This window comes from Ranitomeya imitator, chromosome 5 (assembly GCF_032444005.1).
Source record: "Ranitomeya imitator isolate aRanImi1 chromosome 5, aRanImi1.pri, whole genome shotgun sequence".
Taxonomy (NCBI): domain Eukaryota; kingdom Metazoa; phylum Chordata; class Amphibia; order Anura; family Dendrobatidae; genus Ranitomeya; species Ranitomeya imitator.
The window spans coordinates 545,585,778-545,605,606 of record NC_091286.1 but is presented as its reverse complement, the minus strand read 5'-3'; the positions used below and the strand labels follow the sequence as shown (position 1 = coordinate 545,605,606).

The 19,829-nt window shown below is 44.8% G+C and overlaps 1 protein-coding gene across 3 annotated transcripts in view; it reads left to right on the top strand.

Annotated features, from left to right (window-relative positions):
* CP (ceruloplasmin) overlaps positions 1 to 19,829 on the top strand; it is a 297,764-nt gene that overhangs the window by 122,587 nt on the left and 155,348 nt on the right. For all 3 annotated transcript variants that reach the window (XM_069727615.1, XM_069727616.1, XM_069727617.1), the window contains 3 exons: positions 8,100 to 8,354; positions 8,703 to 8,874; positions 18,248 to 18,387. In XM_069727615.1, coding sequence (XP_069583716.1) covers positions 8,100 to 8,354; positions 8,703 to 8,874; positions 18,248 to 18,387 — 567 coding nt within the window. The remainder of the gene's footprint in view (positions 1 to 8,099; positions 8,355 to 8,702; positions 8,875 to 18,247; positions 18,388 to 19,829) is intronic.

The following is a 19,829-nucleotide window of genomic DNA, read 5'->3' as shown; positions in this document are numbered from 1 at the left end:
ACTAATCAAGACGACATTCTGCAGGACATCACAAACAATGGCTGCAAGTATATGGTCAGGAGGGGTTTCACTTTAGGCAATTCTTTATCCCCCAGTCTCATCTGACAATCACAGTCCACCAGAACCTGGTTGTCCACTACAGGTTTTACAAGTGAGCAGACAGCAGATATGCAATGTCTGCATGTATGTATCTGACAAGACTAAATTCATCCAGTTATCTACTCGCTTTGTCCAAGATAATGCATCATTTATCAACTGCGATACCCAACATGTACTATATTTCATCTGCTGCCTGTCATGCAAACTACAGTATATTGGGTGTACTATCCGAAAATTAAAAAAAAAGGATAACAGAACACTTGTCGAGTATCAGTAATAACAATGTCTCTTATTCTGGAGCCCCAAAACATTTTGTCAATATTTATAAGGGTGATACTTCACAATTTGCATTCTACGGTTTTGAAAAGGTGTATAATCTGATTGGGGGGCTGACAGACACAAACAATTGACCATAAGAGAAGCATTTTGGATCCTCAAACTTGATACGATACAAAGTATCTGAAAGGTATGATCTCCAGAAAATATTTATTTTATATCTATTGTTCTGCCTTCCTCCACGTATGGTGCTGTGTGGATTTCAGCATACGGCTAACCCTCATCCGCTTCCCAGTAAACAGACTGTGTGGATTCTTAAGTCTATATTTATTGAGATGACGAACAGTGGACGATAATGGATAAAAACTACAAAGAGAATAAACAGTGTATCAGTACTGGCAGATAACAGAGACAAAAGCATGATACAGAGTGCAATTATATCAGTAACTCACATTACAGAGGCTGCACATTAACATTACAACACAGGAATACAGTTATAATATCTATCTAAGGCAAATACATGCTGCAACAATGTTCTGCTCTATACAAAAATGCAATCTGTAAGCAGTGCAAAGGCATTATAATAAAGTGCAGGATACATTGCACAATATACCTAACTACACAGTACATTGCACGGTGGCTGCATTTACAGATTCTTACATAACACACACATGTAAGTACATTTGTGCCTCACCGGAATCCTCTTATCAAGAGCAATGATCTGCAGGAAGAGAGAGCCCAGGGGAAAATGGCTACTCTTGCCCAGGAAACCAGGGGGGGCAGTTCTAGTCAGAACACAAATGTTCCTGAATACAGGAATAGCAGGATAAATGTCTACCTAATGACCTCTAATGGTGACAACTGGTACTACATTGTGAATTAACTTGCCGCACATTAATAGGCAGAACATCTAATAATTTTGTTTTGCGCTGCAGCTTTGTTAGGTCTATTTGGTACATACCTTGATCATATTAATGTAATTATCAACACTGCTGTGATTGGTTTTACCTTGCTATATGTTACCAGGCCATTTTCTTCATTGTATCCTATGACTAAGAGCACTTTTATCCTGTCAGAAATGCGTCAGGTGTTTTTATGTTTTTAAACATGGCATGCCGGAATAAAGTTTTTGATTTTATCTTACGGGTCTGGTGTGCCGGACTGAATCCCCTCCTTTTCTCTATAAAAAGGATATAACTCCTAAAATCCAGTCAGCAAAGAGAACTAGAAACTCTACAGGACAGCAACCAAGACAGAATGTCAGCTTAGGGAACCATGGCTCTGGCTGAAAGAATACAGATCTGCTCCATTGGCTATCGCTGAACCATGGATACATTTGGGGTACTGAGGATTTGGACTCACTGGTCACCTGATCCCCATGGATATGTTTGTGAAAGCCAAGAATGGGACCCACCAGTCACCTGGCTCCATGGAGATGTTCGGAGAAACCAGGTTGTGATCCTCAGGTCAACTGGCCTTGTACCTCAACGGACTATCTTCTTCGTATGCTTGTCATTACCTCCTCTCTGTGTGCACCACAGGTGGTAAAGGTTTGGCACCTTTACAAGTCAAGGCGGTGAGTGGTCTTACCAAAAAGGAGAAGTGGGGAATGAATAGTTGATACTAATTGGCGAATCCCAGGAACCACTGAATGGCCTTGATTCCCTCAGGTCGGGGCCACTTAAGCACGGCGGAGACCTTCTCTGCATCCATCTCAAGACCTGTATGGAAATGATATAGCCAAGAAAGGGTAAAGACCTCTGTTCAAACAGATATTTCTCAAACTTCGCATAGAGACTATTCTCCCTAAATCATTGAAGAACAAGATGAACATTCCTTCTGTGGGTTTGTAAATCGGGAGAAAAGACCAGGATGTCATCCAGATATACCACCACACAAACATAGAGCAGGTCATGGAATACGTCATTGACAAACTCGTGGAAGATGGCGGGTGCATTGCTTAACCCAAAGGGCATCACCCGATATTCGTAGTGACCATCTCGCGTACTGAGGGTGGTTTTCCACTCATCCCCAGATCATATCCTGATGAAGTTGTAAGCCCCACAAAGATCCAACTTGGTGAAAATCCTGGAACCTCGAACACGATCAAAGAGCTCTGGAATTAAGGGAAGAGGGTATCTGTTCTTTACAGTTATTATGTTGAGACCACGGTAGTTGATGAACGGGCGAAGAGACCCATCTTTCTTCTTGATGAAGAAGAACCCAGCTCCAGCTGGAGAGGAGGACTTCTGGATTAACACTCAAGCCAAATTCCCCTTGATGTAATCGGTCATGGCTTGAGTCTCAGTAGGAGAAAGAGGGTAGATCCTACTTCGAGGCGGAGTTGATCCAGGGATTAGATCAATGGGACAATCGTAAGGCCTGTGAGGGGGAAGAGTCTCGGCTTCCTTCTTGTCGAACACATCTACGAAGGACCAGTAGGCAGAAGGTAACCCGGGTAAAGCTGCAGGAGGCCGTGGGATAGAACCAGGCCATACTGGTTTGAGGCAGTGATCATGACAGGACTGACCCTATCGAAGGATATCCCCAGACAGCCAATCCAGGACAGGTTCATGGAGGTGCAGTCACAGAAGACCTAGTAGAAATGCTGGAGAAAGATTTGGTAACACATAGAAAGTAATCTTCTCCCTGTGGAGTGCTCCAATTTGAAGCCCCACCTCCTCATTGATACCAAGAATGGGATCTTTCAGGGGTATTCCGGGACCGCTGCAGAGGAAAGATTAGGATCCCAAACCACCTGGCCACAACTTGCTGGATGAAATTTCCACCAGACCCAGAGTCCAGATAGGTCATCTCCGAGAACCACACCTTTCTGAAGATCACCTGTATGGATATAGTTAGTGCAGGAGAGGAATCATTTTCACCTAGGGAGGCCTCCCTTACCTGTCCTAAGCGGAAGAGTTCTTCCAGCCTCTCAGTTCCACTGCATTGACCAGGAGCAGAGCGTCTACCAAAACAATATGGATTCCTAGTGGAAATCTCCTCCTGCTGATTCCTCTTCACATTTATGTGGTCAAACTCCATGGGTTCATCCTCAGAGATTGGAGCTGGACAAGGTGGAAACCGAGGTTTCAGTGAAGAAGATGCTGGATGAGGAAATTGCTTCTCCAGAATCCTCTATATGAAGCGCTGCTGAAGATGCATGTCAATCCGAATGGCAAGGGATATGAGATCATCCAGGGCCTTGGGTAGGTCCCTGCCTGCGAATTCATCCCTGATTCTTCCAGATAACCTTCACCGGAAGGCTCTGACCAGAGGCTCATTGGCCCACTGGAGCTCTGAAGCCAGGGTGCGGAAACGGATGGCATACTGACCGACAGAGAGAGAGCTCTGTTGCAAATTGAAGAGAGATTCCATGGCGGATGTGGCACGACCAGGCTCATCAAATATATTGCGGAACTTGTCCATGAATACCTGCAGATCAAACTCGATGGGATCATTCCCCTCCATTAGGGGGTTGAACCAGGCTAAAGCCTCTCCCTCCATGTGAGAGGCAAGGAAAACCACCTTGGGCATGTCAGTTGGGTAATGCAGAGGCAATAGACGAAAATGCAACCAGCATTGGATGAGAAATCCTCTGCACAACTTGGGGTCACCATCGTAACAAAGAGGCTTGCAGAGACGAAGGTAGCCGCCGATGTTTGAAGCCACAGACAGTGTGAGCAGTAGTGGAGCTGTGTGATAGGCACAGGTCTCCCTGCACAGCGGAGACCGGACCTGCAGCTGAGGGCATGGCACAAAGACTCTCCTTGTTAAAAAGGCAGCGACCAACTATTCTTGGTAATGAGCGGGTAACTGTCACCTGTCTGCTCGTTCAGATCTCCACAGAGCAGGTACTGTCCCTTCATAGGTGAATGATGCTCCAGACTCCTCCACCATAGAAGACACATCCCGATAATCTACTACAGGAGTTACATTAGTATTCTCTAACGGAGATGGATGAGCTGGCATAGTAAATTGAAGACAGTATGAAGCCAAATAAGCAGTGTGGTGGAGACTGTGGAATCCCCTTCTGATGCAACAGAAACATAGTGGAAACATAGAGTTATCCAGTACAGCTGGATTGCAGTTTGACATGGTCAAGAGCAACAATCTCCAAAGGATGGTGAGTTTCAATGGGATGCAGCAGGACTCTTTGTTCCATGAAAAAATAAGTTGCTCACCCTTTGTAGGTTCCCAGCAGACTCGGTGGGGAGAAGCACGATCACATCGCTACCAGACATTGAGGCAAGATGCATGTGTCTGGATAAAGATCCAGCTTCAGCTGATACAATCAAAATTTTTTATTATATCCATTAAAACAGGCATTTTTCTGTTGCGACCTAGTGATGATAGCCAATATGGCAAAAAGAAGGGTACCAAGAAAAAGGAACTGAACAAGTTTCGAACACTGCATGTGTTCTTAGACTCAGTTTTGTCAACTGCTGTTACCTGCTCTTAAGTGACAGCGTAGAAGATGCATAAAGTTCGCTGCTCTGCTGCACGTTGATCGCCTTACCTACTCTGGACAGCGAGCACTCACCTCCTGGACCAGCATGATACCCTGTGATGCCTCGGTACCCAACAACAGGATCTGTGCACCATGGCACTTTCATTGCTCCCAGGATCAGAGATAACGGACTTCATGCATCTCCCAGAGAGTGACATATCAGGACTAGTACATCACGGCACTTTCGCTTACCGCTCCCAAAGACAAAAGATAGCAAATTTCATGCTAGCTGCTAGTTTTGCTAGCTGGTCTGTTTCCAGTAATGTTTATATTTTGGTAGCTGGATGGTGGTAACTTTGGAGCCAGTGTAAAGTAGTGCTGGAAAGGGGATACTATCTATTGTGATTGGAATGATGGGGTAATAGCTGACATATTTCAGGCACAAGTCAGGATGATCTGGACCTATGCATTCTTCTCCCGAGTGTTGGTCTTTGGCCTCAGGAAATTCTTGTTTAAAGGCTGGCATTCTCTTTCTATTTGGACACTACGATTTCATCTGCGGAAAATCGGGAATCAAATCTGTCAGGACTCGGTAGGTCTCCTACTTGCCCTGTAGTAGTTGTTCCAGAGACTAGAGCAGTGTTCCCCAACTGCGGTCCTCAAGAGCCACCAACAGGTAAAGTTTTCAAGATTTTCTTAGTATTGCCCAGGTGATAATTGCATCACCTTCACAGGCAATAATTCCATCACCTGTGAAAAACTAAGGAAATCCAGAAAACATGACCTGTTGGTGGCTCTTGAGGACTGGAGTTGGGGAACACTGGACTAGAGGGTGGCACATTCTGAATAAAGGAAGGAAGGTCCTCTTGATTGGGTTGGTGATTCAACTCTTTTACCTCTTTTCATAGGATTGCAAGGCTTTTGTTTAGTTCTGCAGCTTGACCACAAATCTTTTCAGTAGGGTCTTGAACCTGCTGGGGAGTGCACCAAGCAACAACACATTTGGCATGGGCAGACACAGAACGTTCTTAGTCTTTCAACTCTTTAGATGCAACCCTTGGACTTTGAGATAACTCAACAAGTTCTGCGTGGATTGGTACAGGTCTGGATGGTGTGTCCGGGCTCAATACTTTTTTGGCAGACTCTTTAAAATCCAGACGATCCCTATCAGGATGTTGTACTGTCAGTATTCTTATCTGTAACTTGGCTTGGAAGTATCAGACATTACTCCTTTGATAAATTGTTCCTTTAAAATTTGATCAGCATTAATAGCTTCAGAGGGATCAGCTTGATTAAGGGCACGCCAGGCTTTCTGTAATTAAGGGCAAAATCTCTTAAAGATTTATGGGACTGCTGTTACATCTTTGACTCTGACATGGTTCTTGTTTCAAATGTAGTTCTTAACCTGTCTAATATCTGTTCAGGAGTTTTCTGTACACTAGGAAGCCAAGATTTGAAGGGAACCTGTCACCAGGTTTGGCCAATATAAGATACGGCCACCGCCTTGCAGGGCTCATCTACAGCATTCTACAATGCTGTAGATAAGCCCCCGATCCGACCTGCCTGTTGAGGGCAGAGCAAAGTACTGCAGGGCGCAGGCGCTGGGCCTCTCTGACCTTTCCCGGCACCTGCACACTGCAGTACTTTCCTCTGCCCTCAACAGCAGGAGCGAAATGCCGGAAGCCAAAGCAAGCAGGAGGGCAGCGATCATGAGAAGATGGAAGACGTCGGACCAGGACCTGCGACACCCATCGGACCGGACTGCCCCGGGTGATTATAATAAAACTAATTTTTCTTATCTTTCAGGTGAGATCGGGGGCTTATGTGCAGCATTATAGAATGCTGTAGATAAGCCCTGAAAGGCGGTGGTCGTATCTAATATATCAGCCAAACCTGGTGACAGGTTCGCTTTAATTTCCCTTAGTGCAGAGTCCCCTAGCTGAAATATCAGTATCTACAGTTTTTGATCAACTAAAATCCTGTTTCTCACGCCATTTTTGCGGTAGCCATCACTGATTTTTTCCCATGGTGCTGAGGTCACCGCAGTTTACCCCTGCTGGGAATGCAACATCAGTGACCGGTGGTAACCTCGATGACGTCACCGCTGGTCACTGATGCTGTGCTCGCAGCAGCTCATTCACCAGTGGTTCTCAGCCTGGACGGTCGCATCTTGGCACTGTCTAGGTTGAAAACTATTTATCCCCCAGGCATGGATTACGGCGTGGGACAGAACGTTGGGTAGGTGAGGGTTATTGTTGGTTTTTTATTTTAGTTTTATTACAGGAAATGAGGGATTCAGTGGAATCTGGCGTTAGGTGAGTATAACTGTGTTTGTTATTTTTAAATAAAAATGGGAAACTGTGTTTTGTTTTATTTCTAAAAATAGACATTCTCGCTGTTTCTTTAATTACCAAACAACTATAGGATTAGTAATAGATAGGTGACACCTCTTCATTACTAAGCCGTGAGCTTGATGTCACCAGACAGTGCAAAGGTGGCAAATATGAACTCCACTTGCCATCGCTCCTGGGCAAGTGGGAAGAGCCGGACAAAGCGCCAGAATTGGCGCATCTAATAGATGTGCCTTTTTGGGGCAGCTGCGGGCTGCTATTTCTAGGCTGGGGGGTCAATATCAATGGCCCCTTACCAGCCTGAGAGTACCATCCCCCAGCTGTCAGCTTTAGCAAGGCTGGTTGTCAAAAATGGAGGGGACCTCATGCCATCTTTTTAAATTATTTATTTAAATAATTTAAAAAAACTGCGTGGGGACCCCTCTATTCTATTTGAGGAAAAGTATAATAGAAACACGTCACCACGTTTGCGTTTTTCACCTACTCCTGCTATTGGCTTACACATACTGATGTAAAATAGTGAACGTGTGAAAATGACCTTAGTGAGGACACGGGTGCTGACCCTTTCACTGCCATCATCTGTACTCTAAATGAGTATGTTCTGATATCAATGCAGCTAAAGGCAGGCAAATAGACTGGGGAAAAGCAGGAGTTTGGAAGCCACTTACATACATTTTTCTTTTTTCAGGAATGAAGACAAGTCCCCAAATAAAGTGATTTGCAAATTATCATTACTTTCCATGCTGGACAATCTTTAATGCGTATATGTAACAGACAAAAATATAAAATGATTAAAATTCCATTAGCCTATCAGGAGGAGTACTGGCACATTTATATAGATATTAAAGACAAGACTTTGTGATTTCTCCACAGAAAGTTGTGGTTTCCACTGTACACTTACACCATTTCTTCCTGTATTATAGCTATCAATGGATACATGTACGGGAACCTCCCAGGCCTGTCCATGTGTGAGAACACGGAGGTGAAGTGGTTCATGTTCGGTATGGGCAATGAGGTAGATATTCATTCAGCATTCTTCCATGGTCAGGTGTTAACACATCAGCGGCATCGTCTGGACACTGTTAGTCTCTTCCCAGCTACAATGGTCGAAGGTACAATGGAGACCAAGAACCGTGGGAAATGGCTGCTCAGCTGTCAAGTTAATGACCACTTGGAAGGTTAGTCATGTCAAATGCTTGGCAACAGCACAAATCTATCTCACTATATGACCTGTGAAATAATAATTATGTACCATGAAGGACTTTATCAAGATGTCAGGACTTTATTTTACTGTCAGTCTGGCATCAGTTCTCCTCATGCAAAAAAAATCCAACCATCAAACAGTAAAACATGGCAATTACTTGGATAAGACATGGAAGGCATTCAAAGTTGTTTTGTTTGTTTTCATAACAAACTATTCACTTACCGTAAATTTGAGATTTTATCCCACAAATCAGATAAATAAAAAGCATGTCTCCATTTTGAAAAATGACATCTGAACGAGTCTAACATATTGTTTATTGTAGGTGGCATGCAGGCAATTTATGAAGTGAAGAACTGCACAAAATATTCTAAAACTCCATGCAAGTTTTCGTCAATGATAAGACATTATTATATAGCTGCTGAAGAAATCATTTGGAACTATGGACCAAAATCTGTCAATCAGTTCACTGGACAAAAGCTAGATGATCCTGAAAGGTAAGATGAGTCTCATTATTGGTGCTGGTAGAACATGTGCCCAGGGGTTGGGTGCCAGATAAGTGCCAACAAGCCCTCTCTTTTTGGTCAGTGTAATTATAACCAAGGCTAAGGCACAGGTGAAGGAAATAAGGAAATCATTTTTAGAACTTTGTGTTAATAGCCAGTTCAAATGTGTTTGCGTTTAACACAGTAGTAATGTACACTAAATAATATATCAGGAAGGAACTTCTAATAGACAAGGACCTAATTATAGGAGTTATCCCATAAATATTTATACATTAAATAAATTAGAACATGTACAATTAAAATGATTTTCCACTACTCTGACATACCCTTCTCAATTGCTATATTCCCCCTTGTTAAATAATAACTGCCGGTACTCGCTTCCGATGCCAGCATCATTCCATTGATGTTGGCGTCACTTCTCCTGTAGCTTGAGTGACATTGTTATGTCACCTGGACCCTGAGGCCAAACAGCTTTTGTAGTAGGCTACTTCACTCTCACTTCTTTTGGATGAAACTTAAATTCGGAGGAAGTCAGAGCGCAGTAGCAACTCTTACTTGTTCCAGATGTCAGTTTCATTTGAAAGAAGCAAGGGTGAATCAGCCCATTAGTGGCATCTGATTGGCTGCAGGGCTCACATCACAGAATTGAGAAGGGATTCTCTGAGTAGTGGACAGCCTCTTTAAATGACTTGTGAATTTAAAATATGTTAAAAAAGATTACCTCAACAGCGATTTTATAAATTAAGTTTTGTAATTGCGCCCCCCTTGCTTGTTTTTCTCGTTACCTCCTTGTACTGCAAGTAGTGATGGCAGGCTTTCCCATAATCCTCAGCATTCTGTTGCATACCAGAGGAGGCAATGGTAAGCATGTTGAATGCATTCTCATCCTCCACCTGACTAGCGAAAAAATTGCATCTTCACTATATCTCAATGTTACCTTATAGCATAGCTGGGGCAGCAGTTTCCTCATAAACACTGATGTGACTTTGCACAGTGTCAGTGCAGGTGTGTTTTCATCCCCTCTAAAAGGTGGGTATCACATAACGATATCGTAAACGATATCGTTGCAACGTCACGCTTTTGGTGACGTAGCAACGATCCCGCTAACGATCTCGTTATGTGTGACAGCGACCAACAATCAAGCCCCTGCTGGGAGATTGTTGGTCGTTGGGGAATGATCAGGACCATTTTTTGGTCGCTGATCACCCGCTGTCATCGCTGGATCAGCGTGTGTGACGCCGATCCAGCGATGTGTTCACTTGTAACCAGGGTAAATATCGGGTTACTAAGCGCAGGGCCGCGCTTAGTAACCCGATATTTATCCTGGTTACCATTGTAAAAGTTAAAAAAAAAAACAGTACATACTCACATTCTGATGTCTTTCACGTCCCCCAGCGTCCACAGGGTTAAAACTGCTTTCGGCAGGAGCGCTGCCAGCGCCAGCCGTAAAGCAGAGCACAGCGGTGACGTCACCGCTGTTACTGCCGGCGCTGACACAGTCAGTGCAGGGAAGCTCTCGGCAGCAGCGCGTGCATTAGCAGCGCTCTTGCCGAAAGCAGTTTTAACCCTGTGGATGCCGGCGGGGGACGTGACAGACATCAGAATGTGAGTATGTAGTGTTTTTTTTTTTTTTACTTTTACAATGGTGACCAGGGTAAATATCTGGTTACTAAGCGTGGCCCTGCACTTAGTAACCCAATGTTTACCCTGGTTACCCGGGTGCTGCAGGGGGACTTCAGCATCGTTGAAGACAGTTTCAACAATGCCGAAGTCGTACCCCTGATCGTTGGTCGCTGGAGAGAGCTGTCTGTGTGACAGCTCCCCAGCGACCACACAACGACTTACCAACGATCACGGCCAGGTCGTATCATTGGTCGTGATCGTTGCTAAGTCGTTTAGTGTGACTAAAGCATAAGACTTTCTCAACCCTCGGGCGTGTGAAGAACAAAGAGGCTCTGATCAGAGTAATGAAAGATCTGCAGAATTCCCTGAATGTTATGCAAGAGAAGTTTACTTAAATGAAAAAGCGGATGAGGATCGGCTCCACCCCTGATGCCACCAGGCTCTCAAATATGAGCTTCAGTAAGCAAGTCAACTGAACCCATACTGTCCTCCAATTACTATGCAGGCAGGGTCGTACTGTCCCACCGGAGAACCGAAGTACTGGCCGGGTACTGTCAAATGTTCAATAAGGACTATGCGAAAATAGCGGGTCCTCTGAACGACCTGCTAAGGAGGACGGATGGGTTATTCAAGAATCAAAGCAAATGATGGGAACAAACAGGAGGAGGCTTTCCAGACCCTGAAAGTCTCTATGGATTTGGGGCACAAAAGGGCTATTGCTTATGCAAGTAGGTCCATATGGGATGCGGAGTGAAACCCCCACAACTAAAGCTCCTTCTGGCATGAACTCCTTGTCCTAGTGTGGGCCATGATGGAGAAGTTTGCAAAATACCTGGCATGGTCCAAGAATCTTGTGCTGACCCATCAGGATACTGCCAAGCTGAGAGCCCAGAGCAGCATTGGGTAGCTCATCTTGCAAAGTATGACTTGTTGATTCGATACCATTCCACCATGGAGAACACCAATGCTGATGGCCTGTCAAGGGTAACCTTCGAAAGTCCGGAAAGGGACCTTGATGAACACCTGAAAGAAGAGGGAACTCTGGACCAATTCACAATTCTGTCATTAGTGGCACAGTGAAATGGGGAGGCCTGCTCTCTACCCAAGACACTAGTGAGAACTAACCAAGAATTGGGGCAAATACAAGATGAAGATGTAGGGTTGCAGCAAATAAAAGGCTGGGTAACCAAGTGAAAAATACCTGACAAGCAAGAATGACCTATACTGCCTGCAGCTTGAGTCCACGGTTGAAGAACTTTTCCGATAGTGACAAGTGTGTGACCTCACCAAAAGCACAGAAGAGAGGGCACCTGTACAGACCATACAGACTAAGGAACCGCTTGAAGTGTTAATGATAGACTACCTCCTCATGGGACAATCAACTAGAGGTCCACAGTACTGTCCGGTTATTGCTAACCACTTCACCACATTTGCAGTGGTTACCCCAACTCGGAACCAGACTGCTGAACCAGTCGTCTGTCAAGATTTCATCCAGGTCTGTGGGTGACTGAAGTGGATCCACTGAGACCAGGGAGCGTGTTTTCAGGGTAAATTGATGGAGGAACTGCACTGGCTGTAAGGCATCGAAAGGTCCAGGACAACCCCATAACATCCCCAAGGGAATGGAGCATGCAAGTTCTTTTAACGGACTCTGCTTCAAATGTTGAGAATGTTAGAGGAAGACAAGAAATCACATTTGCCTGACTAGCCTACAAAAATAGGGTCCACACCAAGACACGTTATACCCCGTACATGCTACTGTTTGGTAGAGCCAGAAATCATCAAACTGAATCTGCAACAGCCAGAGGATCTGTTCAAATGATCTACTACTTCATGGGTGAAAGAACACTGTCAGCGGCTATAGACCATCCTCCGGCTAACAAGCCAGGGGTTACAAGAGAAAACCTATAACAGCCGACCTCCAATCAAGAAAGTTACACTCCAGCCTTTGGACCGGATGCTGGTGGGGGAAAAAGTCCCAAACGCAAGCTGAATGAATATTGGGAAGTGCAACCATACAAAGTGATCAAGAGAGTCTACCCCAACGTCCTGGTTTATGAAGTACAGGTTGAAAATGATGAGTCTGTTCCAAGAACTCAACACAGGAATATTATGGCAATGCTTGTCTGAAGATCCCACATCTGCCCCGAGAGCGGCTCCACCTGTTTGTTCATCAGAGCAGACTTCCCCTCACAGCGACTCAAGTGAACACTGGTGGACCATTCCTGAAGCTGCGGACTGTCCTCAGCCCACGGATGCCAAAGTTCCAAACTCAAAACCATTTCCAGTTTGCAGAGGAGAGGAACCCCAGGTTCTGCCTGAACCTTCTGCTGTAGAGGTCAGTCCTACAGTATTTGCTCCCATTGAAGATAGTCAAGACCTCCGGTGATCCAGTAGACCTAATGTAGGGGTTTCACCAAATAGGTACACTGCTATTTGTTCTACCTGTATTGTAGGCAACCGGCCACTGCTGTCTAAGTGGTCTTTGATCTTTGATCCTTCTCCATTGGCTATATAGCAAGGCTGAGGATGTCCACCTTTAACTGGGGAGGCATGTAGGGGGTTAGCCCCTGCAAAGAGCTGAATTACACTGTGACTTTAAAACACAATGCTGTCCTCTGATTTGTGTGCACTTGGACTTGTCCTTTCAACCCTGCAGATTGTTGTGTGTTGGTTTGATCAAGAAGTAGGAAGTGTCTTATCTGGAAGTGGGGACAGTGAGAGATCCATGCCTATGTCAGGAAGACAGAACCATAAGGGGGCTGAAGGTCGAGAGACTGTTAAACGAATTACCCGCTTTAAGAGAAAAGATAATGCCCAGTTATTGCAGTATTGGCTAGCAGGACCATGTCAGAAGGATTGGGTGTCATAGCACAGCCAAGCACCTGTAACCTGGAAAGAGAAATTAACACTGTGGCACCAGTGACCCTTCAGCATTGAAAGTTGGATGAGACTTGCCCGGACCTGGAAGAAGACGGAACCGCTAACCTGAAGGAAGTGCGCAACACAGCAGACTCTGCTCCACTACATCGGGCAGATTAACTGTGGTAGGGTATAGAGCAGGTTTCTCTAGTTAGGGCGCTGTAACAGTGCGGCCCAAATATTGGCAGCCAGGTAGGAATTTAGAAAAGAGCAGTCTATAGAAATTGTTTATACTGTATGCATTATACTTTGTATTGCCATAGAGCGCAGATTGTGTGACACGTTCCCGCTATATCTCTTTGTATCTATTATTGCTGTTATCATTACAAGAACTATCAGGGTACATTCATACAGGACTTTTTTGCTGCGTTTATTATTCTAATTTTCAGCTGCTTTTTTCAGTACCAGCAAAGCCTATAAGATTTCAGAAATCTCATGCAGACACATTGGTTTTTTGTTTGATCAGTACTTGTGCTTTGCTGCGTTTTTTTGACATAGAGCATGTCACTTCTTTCAGCGTTTTTGCTGCGTTTTTTCACCCATTGACTTGAATGGGTGTTGAAAAAAAACACAGCAAAAATGCAGCAACAATGCAGGTGTCATTATTTGCTGCGTTTTTGCTGCTGAAAATCCAACGACATTAGCCTGGAAAAAGAGAAAAAAAACGCACAAAAAAACTGCACCAAATATGCACCAAAAACGCACCTAAATGAGCATAAAAAAGCAGCAAAAATACGCAATAAAAAAGTCCTGTGTGAACTTACCCTTAGTCTTATTTTCCAGCATAAAATCCTCTGTCTTCAATAAAGCAAGTGTTTTGTTTCTGCCTCATTGTCTACTGTACCGTATTTGAGTTATGCCCGGCGGTGTCATTCAGGCACTGCTCCATGAGCATTGTTAATTGATCTACAGGGATTTTCGTTAAATGTTGATTGAGACACTGAAATGGTGCACTGACACCTTTTCTACACCAAGGGTACACTAAGGAGCACTCAACTACTCAGGCTACTTTCACACTAGCGTCGGATTCGGCCCATCGCATTGCGTCGGGCCGAGATTCCGACGCTAGCGTTTGTTGTGCCGCACAACGGGTGCAGCGGATGCATTTCTCCGGCGCATCCGCTGCCCCATTGTGAGGTGCGGGGAGGTGGGGGCGGAGTTCCGGCCGCTCATGCGCGGTCGGAAAAAGCGGTCCGTCGGCTGCAAAAAACGTTACATTTAACATTTTTTGCTCCCGGCGGTCCGCCACAACACGGCGCAACCGTCGCAAGTGTCAATACGTCACAATGCGTCGGTAATGTAACTCTATGGGGCAAAAACGCATCCTGCAAACAACTTTGCAGGATGCATTTTTTCCCCTAAACGACGCATTGCGACGTATTAAAAAAACGCCAGTGTGAAAGTAGCCTTATACAATAAAATGTTTTTCTTTTCTACAAAAACTAAAGAAGTGAAATGTATATAGGTATGAGTTTTGTAGGTGCTAAATTCCTCATAGTACTGTATAAGTAGTTTAAATTGAGTTTTGGGGTGACAGATTCCCTTTCAGCCACATATAGGTTTTCTGAAATGAGGTAAAAGCAAAAACCTATATACCTAATGTGAGGGTGGTCAAACTTATATATAGTTGTACTTCACCTGACCATTATCATCTATGGCTGTGCAAAGTGGTACTGCTGAATACCTTTTTGTGTTTTACAAACTTACACAGCAATGTACAGTTGAATTCCACAACATGAAAAAAGCATAGTATAGGATGTATCAGTCACACATTATTCTGTATATTGCATCTCTTTTCTGTGCACATAGCACATAGTAGTATATACAGGATATTATGTGACCGGTATATTAGATACAACGTACTGACTACAGACATTATACCAATCACCTATTATCCTGTAAATAACATCTGTTGTCTGTGCAATACTATAACTCAGGGTATAGTAAATGCCCCTCTGCTCCATGTCCCAACCAGCATCTGGATGGGGGGGTGTTAAACTGCCCTCCTTGCTTGTAGAGCACAATGAATGAAAAAAAATTGTTATAAAGGTGTGATACTGTAGTATAGTACAAATCAATCAATTCTTAGTCACAGACTCTGCAGGTCCTGCACCTCCCTATCACTTGAATCTTTGCAATATTACTCATAAACTGAAATTATCACTCCCATTTTCTATGTTCTTCATGGTTGCTGTAGTACAGCACAATCTGAAATGTCTTTCTGTGCCTATGATAGAAGGATGATTTGTTCGCTATGGACTCCTATTCCTATGCTGTAAAACACTAGAATTGCCACTGCTTTCTCTGCTCTATTTTTTTTAAGTGCCTGATAGTCTCCCCTGATGGGCTGCATAAGGCCTGTTCCACACGTCCAGATAATTCCGGTACCGGAAAAATCGGTACCGGAATTATCCGTGTCCGTGTGCTCACCTGGCACATCAGTGTGGCACACGTGCGGCATCTGTGTGCCGCCCGTGTGCCGACTGGGTACCACACGCAACGTGCAGGAGACAGCGCTACAGTTAAGCGCTGCCTCCTGCATCTGGTGCTGAAGCCGCCATTCATTTCTTCTCTCCAGCAGCGTTCGCTGGAGAGAAGATTTGAAATTTTTTTTTTTTATCTTGGTGTTTAAAAAAAAGATCCCTGTCCCCAACCCCCTCCCACCCCCTGTGCCCCCCCTCCCCCCCCCCCCCCGCTGTTAATAAAATACTTACCCGGCTCCCTCACTGCTTCCTCTCCTCCCCCTATGGGAGGTGGAGCCGCATATTCATCACTGTAATGGGCGGCACCACGTGACCGCTCATACAGGAGAAGCTGCGGCGAGGAGAGGAAGCAGTGAGGGAGCCGGGTAAGTATTTTATTAACAGCGGGGGGGCGCACAGGGGGTGGGAGGGGGTTAGGGACAGGGATCTTTTTTTTAAACACCAAAAAAAAAAAAAAGATTTTTCATATCTTCTCTCCAGCGAACGCTGCTGGAGAGAAGAAATGAATAGCGGCTTCAGCACCACGCTGGGGGGACAGCGATTACTGTAGTGCTGTCTCCTGCACGGCACACTGACTGCACACAGACAGCATCCGTGTGCGGTACATGTTTTACACGGACCCATTGACTTTAATGGGTCCGTGTAATACGTGCGCTCCCACGAACACTGACATGTCTCCGTGTTTTTCAAACGGACACACGGTCCGTGAAAACACGCTGACATGTGCAGAGACACATTGATTTTAATGTGTCTACGTGAGTCAGTGTCTCCGGTACGTGAGGAAACTGTCACCTCACGTACCGGAGCCACTGACGTGTGAAACCGGCCTAAGACCATGTGATGTGATAGTTGCAAGGCATTATGATGAGGCCTGTGCAGCTGATATCATGTGATCCTGCTTGCTGGCTAATGCAATCTTCACCAGTGTGTGAAATAGTGCCAGGCATGCTCACTGCTCTTACAGTAAAGAATCTGTGTTTGTGATGATGATTAAACCTTCTTTCCTCAAGACATAGAGGATGCCCCTTATCATTGTTGCAGGCCTTAGGGTACTGTCACACAGTGCCATTTTGATCGCTACGATGGTACGATCCGTGACGTTCCAGCGATATCCATACGATATCGCTGTGTCTGACACGCAGCAGCGATCAGGGACCCTGCTGAGAATCGTACGTCGTAGCAGATCGTTTGGAACATTCTTTCGTCGCTGGATCTCCCGCTGTCATCGCTGGATCGGTGTGTGTGACACCGATCTAGCGATGCGTTCGCTTGTAACCAGGGTAAACATCGGGTTACTAAGCGCAGGGCCGCGCTTAGTAACCCGATGTTTATCCTGGTTACCATCGTAAATGTAAAAAAACCCAAACAGTACATACTGACATTCCGGTGTCCGTCAGGTCCCTTGCCGTCTGCTGCCCGCACTCACTGACTGCCGGCCGTAAAGTGAAAGCAGAGCACAGCGGTGACGTCACCGCTGTGCTGTGCTTTCACTTTATGGCCGGCAGTCAGTGAGTGCGGGAAGCAGACGGCAAGGGACAGACACCGGAATGTAAGTATGTAGTGTTTGTTTTTTTACGCTGGTAACCAGGGTAAACATCGGGTTACTAAGCGCGGTCCTGCGCTTAGTAACCCGATGTTTACCCTGGTTACCCGGGGACCTCGGCATCGTTGGTCGCTGGAGATCTGTCTGTGTGACAGCTCTCCAGCGACCACACTACGACTTACCAACGATCACGGCCAGGTCGTATCGCTGGTCGTGATCGTTGGTAAATCGTATAGTGTGACGGTACCCTTAGTGTAAAAAGGTCATTAAGATCTCTGTATTGTCCCTTGATATATTTAAGATCGCCCCTAAGCAGTGTATGGACTGCTGCCCGTCCACAAACCAGCTACCGATTGCAGAAACCCTGGAATATAAAAGAGAAACTTAATGTATACAGTATATGGTGATTTTCATTTGTATTGTTGATCACTATCGCATGGCTTGCATACCTCCTTATCTATATTCGCATGACATATTCAAGGCACATCCACATTAAATCTGCAACTTTCTACACCATTTAGTTTCATGCAGCTCTTCATAAATCTGCCCAACTATGTGCTGCTGACATTCCTTGTAGATAATTTTCTATAGAATCATAGACATTACATTACATTACATTGTAGACCAGATCCATGATAATAGATTGTGCTCAGCAATATTGATCGCAATCCTTGCCTCCTCCGCAGATGTGTGTTACACACTGTAGTTCCTACATTTTTTGTATTTGATCATACAGCATTATTATAATATTCTATTATCAAACACAAAATAAAAAAATTCTCCTAATTTATAGTGAATCCGCTACATTTTTTACGCAAACTGAAAGCAGAATTGGCGGCTCTTATAAGAAAGTGGTTTATGTGGAATACACAGATTCATCATTTACAAAAAGGAAGGAAAGATCGAAGGAAGAAGAACACCTTGGAATTCTAGGTAATTTCTTCCTAATCATTCATGTCAGTAGAAATGCAGGTGGAATTGCTATAAAACTGCATTAATAAATTATGTAACATGTCAGTTTGATATTAAAGAAAAAATTATACTCTATTTATATTGGAGCGATGACAAGTATGATGGGTAATTTTTCCAGCAGATCTCTGCAGATCCTGAGCAAGCCTTTAGGCCGGGGTCACACTAGCGTATGGCAACTAATGCGAGGGCATCGGATGCGATATGCTAATGACCCTCGGGTCCTGCTCTGCTGTGAGCGGGAGCAGAGTTTCATGTGTCTGTGCTCCGAGCCTCTCGCACAAAGAGGATCGGAGCACAGCTGCGGAGGAGGCGGAGAAACCAATTTCTCCATCTCCTCTATTGCCGGCTTCGGCGTATATCGCACCGCACTCGGATGATATCTGAATGATGTGCATTGTGTCACTCTCACCCATAGACTTATATGGGTGCGAGTAAGCCAAGACTCGGCAGAGTTTCGGTGCCAATCGCAGCATGCTGCGATTGTTCTCGCATTCCGATCCGGCATGAGAAAATAATCGCAGATGTGATCGGCCCCATAAATTAACACTGGTCCGAGGGCTATGCAATGATTTCTCGCATAGCACTCGTCCGTATTCAATGCTAGTGTGACCCCGGCCTTAAAAGGATTCTCATGAGACCCCTAATGAGACAGGTTCTGTGGTTTCTGTGTCTCGCATGGGAATGGAGCTATAATGTGCATGTGTGACCACTGATCCTTCCACTTCTATAGCTCTAGAGGAGCGATACTGCACATGTATGATCATTACTCCCATAGACAGTGAACAGAGCAATGGATATACATATGTACCATTGCTCTATTCACACAGGACACCAGCACCCTGGTTTTCAGGATATACTGTATAAGGCTACTTTCACACATCAGGTTTTCGCTGTCAGGCTCAATTCAGCGATATTTGAAAAAAAACGGAAGTGGCGAAAGCTGCTGCCGGATCCATTTTTCTCCTAGACTTGTATTAACATAGTAACATAGTAACATAGTTAGTAAGGCCGAAAAAAGACATTTGTCCATCCAGTTCAGCCTATATTCCATCATAATAAATCCCCAGATCTACGTCCTTCTACAGAACCTAATTGTATGATACAATATTGTTCTGCTCTAGGAAGACATCCAGGCCTCTCTTGAACCCCTCAACTGAGTTCGCCATCACCACCTCCTCAGGCAAGCAATTCCAGATTCTCACTGCCCTAACAGTAAAGAATCCTCTTCTATGTTGGTGGAAAAACCTTCTCTCCTCCAGACGCAAAGAATGCCCCCTTGTGCCCGTCACCTTCCTTGGTATAAACAGATCCTCAGCGAGATATTTGTATTGTCCCCTTATATACTTATACATGGTTATTAGATCGCCCCTCAGTCGTCTTTTTTCTAGACTAAATAATCCTAA